The sequence below is a fragment of the Octopus bimaculoides genome, chromosome 20 (assembly GCF_001194135.2).
Source record: "Octopus bimaculoides isolate UCB-OBI-ISO-001 chromosome 20, ASM119413v2, whole genome shotgun sequence".
Classification (NCBI taxonomy): Eukaryota; Metazoa; Mollusca; class Cephalopoda; order Octopoda; family Octopodidae; genus Octopus; species Octopus bimaculoides.
The window spans coordinates 29,899,313-29,910,213 of record NC_069000.1 but is presented as its reverse complement, the minus strand read 5'-3'; the positions used below and the strand labels follow the sequence as shown (position 1 = coordinate 29,910,213).

General features: G+C 35.2%; 1 protein-coding gene across 4 annotated transcripts in view; it reads left to right on the top strand.

Annotated features, from left to right (window-relative positions):
- Positions 1-10,901, top strand: part of LOC106874278 (uncharacterized) — a 162,890-nt gene that overhangs the window by 103,164 nt on the left and 48,825 nt on the right. For all 4 annotated transcript variants that reach the window (XR_001409985.2, XM_014921953.2, XM_014921952.2 and 1 more), the window contains exons 10-12: positions 966-1,033; positions 3,324-3,430; positions 6,779-6,973. Coding sequence is in view for 3 of the 4 variants with exons in the window: in XM_014921953.2 (XP_014777439.1) it covers positions 966-1,033; positions 3,324-3,430; positions 6,779-6,973 (370 nt within the window). In the remaining variant the exon portion in view is untranslated. The remainder of the gene's footprint in view (positions 1-965; positions 1,034-3,323; positions 3,431-6,778; positions 6,974-10,901) is intronic.

Sequence of the window (10,901 nt, the reverse complement as noted above, 5' to 3'; positions counted from 1 at the left end):
ACCTGTTATGTTTCCCTCGGGTGACTCGTAGAGATAACATAACGAGTTATACAATTTAATTATTACATTTATTGTTCAATTACATACAAAGAACGCACTCACCCAATGTTCGTTATGAATAAACAAAAGTCATGTCCGCCATATATATATCAATGACATTTTACTACGACAGTCCCACAAGACAACAACAATGAAACAATGAACTCAGACGAACCACATGACACACGGAACGTCAGACGAATTACATATCTAACAGTCCATATAACACTACCCGTCTGATAAAGGTACACCAGGCACATGCTTCATAATCATATGTACCTGACATAGTTTTCTCATATCAAGATAACCAGCACATGACCTTGCAAGTGGGGCCCAGTTGGAATTTTCTTCAGGTCGAGTAACCCATCCCACTCAAAAAATCCCTGAATAAGGGTTGTTTAAAGGATGTTGAACAAAACGCCCATGTTTCTAGAGGTGAATTACTCAAATCCCGAAGAATTCCTCTCAGCAATTTGAATTCCACTGAGGTCAACTTTGCCTTTCATCCTTTCAGGGGTCGATAAATTAAGTACCAGTGAAACACTGGGGTCAGTGTAATTAACTAGTCCCCTTCCCCAAAATTTCAGGTCTTGTTCCTTTAGTAGAAGCGATTATTATTATTATTATTATTATTATTATTATTATTATTATTATTATTATTATTATTATTATTATTATTAAGGAGTCAAGCTGGCAGAATTGTTAGGATGCTGAGCAAAATGCTTAGCAACATTTCATCTGTCTTTACATTTTGAGTTTAAATTCTGTTGAGGTTGACTTTGCCTTTCATCCTTTCAGGGTTGATAAAATAGGTTCCAGTTGAACACTAAGTTCAATGTAATCACCTTAACCCCTTCCCCGATGCTACTGGCTTTGTACCAAAAGGTGAAACCATTATTATCATTAATATTATTGTTTTCTTTCAGGCAAGGTTGGAAGATGATTTACCAAGTGAGATTGTTAGTAAAGTCCATCTTGTGGATCTTGCTGGCAGGTAGGTGCTTACTATTTCCTAATGTTGATGCTGACAGTGATGATGATAATTCATTTATTAGGCAGCTTTTTTTTTCTTTTATGGGAAGGGGTGTAGTTTAAATCTAACCCCAGTATTTTACCAGTGATTATTTTATGAAATGGATAAAAAATGGGATTTGGGATTTGAATTTGAAATGTAATAGAATGAATATAATACTATTATGCATCTAATACTATAATATATCTTGTGAGTTAGTGAGGGTATGTGGCCCTAGTAGTTAGGGTGTTGCACTCGTGTTCACAAGATCATAGTTCGATTCCTGGAGCAGGTAGTGCATTGTGTTCTTGAGCCAAACACTTCATCTCACATCACTCTACAATCACTTCAACAGTTGATGTGTGTGTACAAGCAATGTTGAGTTGGTGGGGACAGGGAATGAGCTAATGCACAGCACCAGCATTTGATCGCTGTAAATAATCCTTTGTGCTGGTTGTTCAGTAAGAAATTGCAGAACTCACACCTGTTGTCTACCGTCTACAACAAGAGTCTGTGGTGGTGTGTCTCTATTTCTGCCAGCTAACTACTATAATAATCTTATATTATAAAAGAGAAGCAGATCTCCAGCTGTCTGTCTGTCACAACTCCTATTAGAGGGAGAGGAAAAAAGGGGAAGAATCAAAATATACATCACAATGTATTGTTAGAACAAGGGGAGGAGAAAAAGTTGTTGCTGAGTGTATGTGAAAGAAAGATAGATAGGTAGTGTTGTCCCCATGGTAACTAATGAGACTTTCGCTATATAACAGTCTACAATTAAAAGATACATGCTTGATTAACAAATATTTTTATTGGCAGCATAGTGACAGGTAAAGACCTAGTAAAAAAAATGATTTATACCACATGCACACAGCTACAGATGGTATAGTCAATTATATTGACACGAGTATTTAACTGGTACTTTTGTTTATTTCTGCAAGATGATGATGGATATATGATTAAGAGAAGGTAAACTAGCAGGTCTCTTCCTCTAAAACTTCTTATATTTAGTCTTTATTGACTATACTGCATTTATAAGTGATAACCTTTGACCACTCAAAAATAACTGACATATTTTGGAATTAAATCTGTAAATGTAAGTCTAAAAAAAATTCAATGAATTAAAAAAAAGAACAAAGATAACCTAAATTCCAGAGTCTTATGTAACATCTCTGGAGCCCAGCTTCCTATTGTTACAGGTTTTTGTTATCTTAGTTGTGATATGGCAAACAGAAATGCTTCAAAACAATGGTACTAATTGACATGGTTGGCAACATGCAAACTTTACTTCATCTGTTCAATCACCAAGCAAATTGGAATGATATTTTCCTAATGAAACAGTTTCCTTCTATAGTAGTTATCCCCGACAATAAGAGAAACACTAGCAACAAAGATAAATGCTAGACATCGCAATCTTTTATGATTTGTACTTGGGAGTTCATTTTCCACAAAGAACAACTGACAAATGGATAATGACAAGAGCACAGATTTCTCAGCTTATAATAGCATTTAATGTTCAGAAAAATTAATTTTGATTAGACATTATTTTGAAAAGATCAAACATGCCACTGGCCACTCAAGTTGTGAGTCATAAAAATCAAGCTACAGAGTATTATTATATTGGAAGAGCTTTATGAAAGACACACATTTCAGAAGCTTTTATAACTAGATGTAATATTAATTTTAATGAAACTGTTGACCTTGCTACAGATAAAATCTAATGATGACAGCAAATTGATTAGTGTTGAGTGCATATCTCTTACATTGTGTATTACTGTTTATTGAAATGGAAGAAGATATTAATAGTTGTTTCAACTCCAGAAACAACTATTAAGGCAAAGCTGACCTCAGTGGTATTTGAACATGAGTTGTAACTAAATGCTGCAAAATAGTTTAGCCAGCATGCAATCCACTTCTTTAATGATAATTGCTAATATAGGAATGAGGTAAAAAAATTGTTGGGGGAAACAATTGATTATATTGCATCCCATATTTGACCTGAGAAAAAAAATTGATCTTGATGGAATTTGATCTCTGAATATAAAGGATTGTAACAAATACAGCAAAGCATTTTGTCCAATGATTCTGCTGGGAGACAAATTTATTGGAAAGGTTTACAATTTATAGAATAAACGCTAATTCATTACTGGTACATATTTTATTGAACATAAAACTCAATCAAAATTAATGTCTCTAAACTATTTCTGAAAATCAAATAACCCTCTTTATTGCCAGACTGAAGACTTACGTGTTTATATTGTGTATTTTTCAGTGAACGAGCCTCAACCACACAGAATCTGAACTATAAAGACCGGTTGAAGGAAGGCGCTAACATCAACAAGTCTTTAGTGACACTTGGCAATGTTATTAAATGTCTCGGTAAGGTGCTAAACTTGGTATTTCATGAGCTCTTCATAGTAACCCAGAGAGGATCACTGGGTCAATATCTGATATTCTCAACGATTGTTTACTCTAGGTTAGCCTTAATTATGGTCAAAAGCCTTCTAGTCTTGGCCTTCTGTTATATTTAATCAAACACAGTACATCAAGGACTAAATTATCCAATGTGACCTTCATTTTTTTAAGATGGTAAGGTGTGATCTGACGGAGATTTAGCTACAAATTTATCACATCAATGAGGAAACCTCACTTGAGATGGATTCCTAAATTGGGTGTTACATCACCTTGTCATAACAGCAGAGAGGGACTACTTAAAAGGGGTTGTTTATTATATGTGAAGATATTATGAAATATAACAGTTCTGGCTATTTCCTCCTTTGTAATGACCAGTGGTATTTATTGTTTTATAATCCTTTGTGTGACTCATCCTACTGCAAAGGAACAGGAGTGGCTTCATATTGTAAAGAGAGAAATAGTTGTTGCAAGGGAACAGGTAAAGAACAGTATTGGGCACAGAAAAAAATTGGAGAAATCATTTCAATAAATGGAGTTATTTCCCCTCAAACTTCAGTTAACTGATTTTACTCTCTCAGTGGTCAAGTGGATTGAGCATCAGATAAGAACGTATGCAAAGCCATGTGGTTAAGAAATTCACTTTAAAATTGTGTAGTTTTGGGTTCAGTCCTACAGCATGGCTCCTTCGATGAGTGTCTTCAACAATAATCAACTAAGGTCTTATGAGTGGAATTTGTAGACAGAAACTGAAAGAAGCCTGTCGTGTGTCTGTGTGTCCTTTTGTTTTGGCATCATGTGATGATTATAAGCAAGCATCCCAGTCATACAAGCAATGTTGTTCATTTCCAGTCTTCCACGAAAATCTATCTGATTATAGGGAAATATTATCTTGCTTGGAAACAGGTGAAGGTTGGTAACGGGAAAGGTATCCAGCTGCAGGAAATCTGTCCCAACAAATTCCACCTGACCCAGGCAAGCATGAAAAAGTGAACGTTGAATAATGATAATGATGATGGTGCATGTGTCGTCTCCTTGTCTTGACATTTCGTGCTAATTGTTATTAAGCATCATCATCACACAAACGGTTTCATTTGTTTGCAATTTTCCATGGAAACATTTTTGGTCATTGCACTGTCCATATTCGAAGGACAAGGGGAAATATTAATTTCAAATTTTGACACAAGGCCAGCAATTTCAGGACAGGGGTTTAGTTGATTACATCAACTCCTCCCATTGCTCAATTGATAGTTATTTTATTGACTCCAAAAGAATGAGAGGCAAAGTTGGCCTCAGCAGAATTTGAACTCAGAACATGAAGACATACAAAATGCCACTAAGCATTTCACCCAGCATGCTAACAATTCTGCCAGATCACTGCCTTAAACTAGGGGAAATATTACCTTGCTTGGAAACAGATGAAGGTTGGTTATAGGAAGAGCATCTGGCTGTAGAAAATCTTTGTTTCAATGAATTTTGTCTGACTCCTGTGAGTATGGTAAAGTGCTAACTGAACATTGGCTGGGGCTTTATGAACCCCAACTGGGGTTGCCTGAGTGAAAGTGTCTAATGTTGAAACACCTAAAAGTTCCAGGTGCATCACTGGATGATATATGGAATATATATATATATATATATATATTATACACACATACACACACTTGCAAAGAATATGGAGACTGATACATCTTCAAATTTTTCTTTAATTTAATAGTTAATTATACAGCATAATTAGTTAGTTAAACTAACTATGCTGTATAATTGGCTGTTACATTAAAGAAAAATTTGAAGATATACCAGTCTCGATATTCTTAGTAATTGTTTTGGATTTATGCACTCAAAAATATTCATAATCCAGAGAAGTGAATCCAAATTTACCCATCAGAAGTATTACTGTGGGACTGCTCACACTCAGTGATCCTTGATGTTTCTTACTACCTGAGGAACTAGCCAGGACCTGGAATATACGTGAGAGCTATTACGGTTCCCGCCTGGGTAATTAATCTCTATATTCTCATTGTGTGTGTATATATATATATATATATATATAGTTCAAATTTATAGAAATGATCTGCAAAGAATATAAAAAATGTGGATCACCAAAAGTTTGGTCATACTGACTTAAGAGAGAGAGAGAGAGAAGAAAGTGAAGAAAGGGGGTTTTATTACAGTTTCTGTCATCTTGGGTTCTTTTTTTGTCACATGCAAAAAAACTCTGCATGTGACAGAAAAAAGAACCCAAGATGACAGAAACTAACAAACCCCCTTTTCTTTACTTTCTTCCTTTCTTTTTCTTCTTTCTCTTAACTCATTATTACCTAACTTTTGGTGATCCGCATTTTTTATAATCTTCGCAGATCATTTTTGATACTATTGAATTTTGTGAACATTTAACCATTTAAACATGTTTTCTACTTCGCAATTTAAACTTTTTTAAATCCCATACACTTATACAATTAATAAACGAAATATTGTTGAAACTAGTTTGGTTTGTATGTAAATAAATTTATTTAAAAACAATTACAAGTTTTTCAAATTCAGTTGCATGTTCAACAATTAATTCTCCTATATTTTTTCTTGCGTGAAAACACATCCCTTCTTTTCTTATATATACATACACACACACAACAGATTTCTTTCACATTTCATCTGCCAAATCTGGTCAGCCACGGGCTATAGTGGAAGGTACTTACCCAAGGTACAATGCAATGGGACTTAAAACCAAAACCATGTAGTTGTCAGACAAACTTCTTAACCACATAGATAACAGTTAAAGAAAGCCCTACTATCTTATAAAAAGGGACACCTTGGATAATGTATTCCTAGTTTTTCTAATCTTGAGAGAAATACAGGATTATTATAGTTCAAATGTATTTGATCCAAGTCTGCTGCTCATTTAAACGTCAACAACTTATAGGGAGATTGTAGTGAATTATGAGTATATTTGCAACTGTCAGTATATATGACTGTTTAGGTACAACTGCATATATGTGTATAGATTTGCATTCAAACATTTTTATGTGTGTACTAATTTCTATACATATTTATATACATGCATACATATACGAACACGAATAAGGACACATATGTAAACATAAGTTAATATGAAGACACACAGACATAAATATAATGTAGGCATGTACTTACATATGTTTATTCACAGATACACACACAGACAAGCAATTTATTTGCACACATGCATTTACTTAACTATAAACATGCACACACACACACACACATCCATGTATTCATACTATATACAATTGTTTGACTGTTTTAACCACCACCACCACTATTACTTTTGTCTATGTCCAGCGGAGAGGTCAATGATGTCAATGAGTGCAGACAATGCTGAGAGTTGGTCACAAGGTAGTTCAGATTCTGTCATGACCTCCAGTCTGGTGACCCCACGGCGTTCTCGGAGCCTCTATGTACCCTATCGTGATTCTGTCCTCACCTGGCTTCTCAAAGACAGTTTAGGAGGAAACTCCAAGACAATTATGATCTCAAGTAAGCCGTACTACTTTTTTGTTTCTTTATATTTTTGTTTTAGATGTTTTGTGTCCCTATTGGCTAATATGGCCAATAGGTTATGATATTTGTTTTGCAACCACAACATTTCTAGTTTGATTCCACTGCTTGGTATTTCGGACAAATATTTTCTATAGCTTTAGGTCAACCTATACTTTGAGAATGAAACTGGCCAACTGTAAAAACCAATCTATTTCAGACAAATGGAGTCTGGGCAGATCTCTAGCTGGCTGACTCCTGCCAAACTGTCCAACCCATGCCAGCATGGAGAACGAACATTAAAAGATGATGATGGAAACTGTATAGAAGCTCATTAGATAATATGTACCAGTAATACAGCCTTGTCACTATGTTATGATTCTACTTGAGAATTACATCGAGTCCACATATCTGTGGAATACTCAGCCACTTAAGTGTTTATCCAATGAGCAAGAAATTCAGTTGATTAAAGAACTGAATACTTATTGAAACTAACATAAATCAATCCTGCTACTCATATTTTATAACTTAGAAGAGTTGGGACCTCTGTGATTGGGGTGAACAAGAGACTTGGCCCAAATGCTTAACACAGACTGGACTTCACTAAGAACACCCAAGGTTAAACTGGATAATATTTTAAGTCTACCTCCATATTTAACTCCAACAGCAAGGCTACCACCACCACACCCTGTTCACTATAACTACTCTTATGTACCACTACAACTCTCTGATCACCACTCCTATGCTTTGCTCATCATCCCCTTCTTCCTGATCTATCATCCCTGAGCCACTTCTGTCTCTCTCACCTTACCCAATCATGCTGATATTTCACTTCAAGCCACATCTCCACTCCCTGTTCATCTCTCACTACAGTCATCTTTACCCTCATCTATAACCATTTGTTACTCTCCCCTCACTTTCTTATAACACTCAACCCCTCTTCCCCCCTCTCAATACACTGTCCATATCCTTTCTTGCTTTTTGTGGGCTTGCTTTGGCAAGGCATCCCTATCACCTTATCTTCTTCCAAGCTATTCCCACCTTAATATAACATGGAATGCCCGTGTATCTCCTCTGTAGCAAAACACCAATACTTCTCCCTCTATCTTACTTTAACCCCTAAACACCTGGCATAAAACCACCTCTCAAATACTCCTCCTACATAATCTAAGGGATTTTTTTCCCCTTTTCCTATTCTTTTCCTCTCTTGCAAGTTACTTGGTGACCTCACTAGTGGCAATGGCATGAAAAAAGCATTCAGTACACATTGGAAAGTGGGTGGCATTAGGAATGATATCAAACTGTAAAAACCATGCCAAAGCTGACAGTGATGCTTGATTCAGTCCTGTGTCCAACCTATGCCAGCATGGAAAACAGGCTTTAACTAATGATAATGATTGTGTGTGTGTAGTCAATTCAAATAAATGAACAATAAAATTAACAATAACACACAACAAGAGGATATGCACAAGGAATGTATTAGTCTTTCAGTAAAAAGAAGGTTTTTGATATTTTGAGCATAGCTCTTCATCAGAAAGGAGAAAGAGAGAAAAGTTCAAAGAAGGGAAAGAAATCACCAATAGTACGTGTGTAGTTATATTGACTCATACACACACACACATGCATGCATGTGTGTATATGTATATGTGTGTTTGTGTAATCCCTGTAATCTAACAGTTCAGGAAAAAAAAAAAGAGTCTAATAGAATAAGTACCAGGCTTTAAGAGAAAAAACAATTATGTCAATTCATCTAATTAAAATTCTTCAGGGTGGTGCCCCAGCATGGCTGCAGTCTATTGACTAAGTCAAGTAAAAGGTGGGGGTGGAGCAAAACCACACACAAAAAAAGCTGACATTTTATTTATATTACGTTATCATCATTATTCAGTGCTAAATGATATATTGAGGTTTGCTCTTGGTATGTCACTTTTGTCCCACCCTGTATATTAGCTAAGATTATATTAAGCAACTTGTTGTCTTGGTCATTATCAACAAAGATATGTTGGTTCATACTTGTGAACTCCTTAACATTGTGTGTATACATATATGTCTGTATCTGAATATCTATCTCTCTTTGTGTGTGTGTGTGTGTGTGTGTGTGTGTATATATATATATATATATATATATATATACTAGACATAAATTTCATAAACTACAAAATATAAATATCCACACTACCACACTCGAAATGTACCTATTATAACTCCTTATCTTGATTTGACTGTACGTGAAGGTATTTAGAATGCCAAAACTTATTTTGGCATTAATCAATAAATGTAGGAGCAAGGTAAATGCAGTAAAAATAGGGGGATCAGTGGGGCCCCATTTAAGCAGCCTTTCAGAAATTGAACCTCCTTTTGATATTCCCTGGGAGTTCATTGTATAAAGTTCATTGTCATTGCTCTGATTTGGTCGCCAATGCCATGTATTTGGTCACCAATGCCATGCAGTAAAAATAGGTGGGGGCCCCAATTAGGCGGTTTTTAAAAAAATAAACCCCCTTAGGACATTCCCTAGGATTAGGAGAGTTGCTGGTTTGAGTTTCATTGTTCTTGCACCAACAGTCTAGGAGCAGTTAACAAACATAAAAACGTAATGGAGAGAGAAACATCACTCAAATCTATAGTAGGATATACAGAGAGAGAGAGAGAGAGAGAGAGAGAAAGAGATAACACAGCTATCTTTGGTCTACCAAAATATACTTATATGTTTAAAACGTGTGAGTGTATGTATTAGCTACAATGGAATATAAATATACATTTTAAACATTATATAATTTTTTTTGTGTCATGAAATAAGGTGTGATATACTTGTAGTTCATATCAAAGCTGTGCTAGTATAGTAATGATTTTTGAATCCTTTATGGAACTAAATAACAATATGCCAGTTAGTTTACTTCCTAGCCCTTATGGATTGAGACACAATTCTTACATAACTAAAAGCTGTTTCTGTTTGGATGTGACAGTGCTAAGTTAAATGAACTGGGATGAATGCTTCACAAACATGTAAATCTGCAGTTGCATGGTACAGAAAACTTGATGGTGGGTATAACATGCCCTCACCAACCCACCCTCAGTTTCACTGCATACCAAAGAATATATTTTAATTATAGAAGCTATAGAAATATTCTTTGGAATATAAGATGTTTGAGATTTTAGTTATGTTGTGGTTGGTGTAATTGTGTGTATATCTATGTATGTATATAATATGTGCGTGTGTGTGTATATATATGTGTACGTACATATGTATGTGTGTGTTTATGTGTATGTATGTATACATGTATGTGTATATACATATATATATGAGACACACAAAAATATACATAATACAAGTGTGTGTGTGTGTGGTTATCTATGACCACCCACATAACCATTCTAAAATATTCAAAATTCTCTTATTGTCTTTGGTAATTTGCAAATGAAATAATGGTAACACTAGGATACATATTTTGAGTTCACTCTCTCTATCTTCTCTCTTTCTCTCTATCTCCTCTCTCTCTCTCTCTCTCTCTCTCTTTTGTACATTCATAACAATCTCAAACATGCTTCTTTTGTTTGGCTTTCTGAATACCCTTGTCTGTCTCTATTACTGCCAACATGTTCTGTTATATTACAACACGCAAAATATTTACAGTATTTACTTCAGCTGAATTGGCTTCAGCAACGGTCAACGGTTACTCCTGGTGGTAGCAGATAACTCATATTATTGGATAATGGTTAGTTACTGCATAAGTACACTGCACTTGACCCTCTCTCTCTCTCTTTATATATATATATATATATATATATATATATATTTCAATATCTGAAACCATTAATCCCAACATGTTTTCTCTCTCCATGTTTTCCCTCATCCATCTCTGTCACAGACTATAGGCTCAAAGTGTCAAAGACTTTTCCATTTTTCTCAAGCATCAAACTAATACAC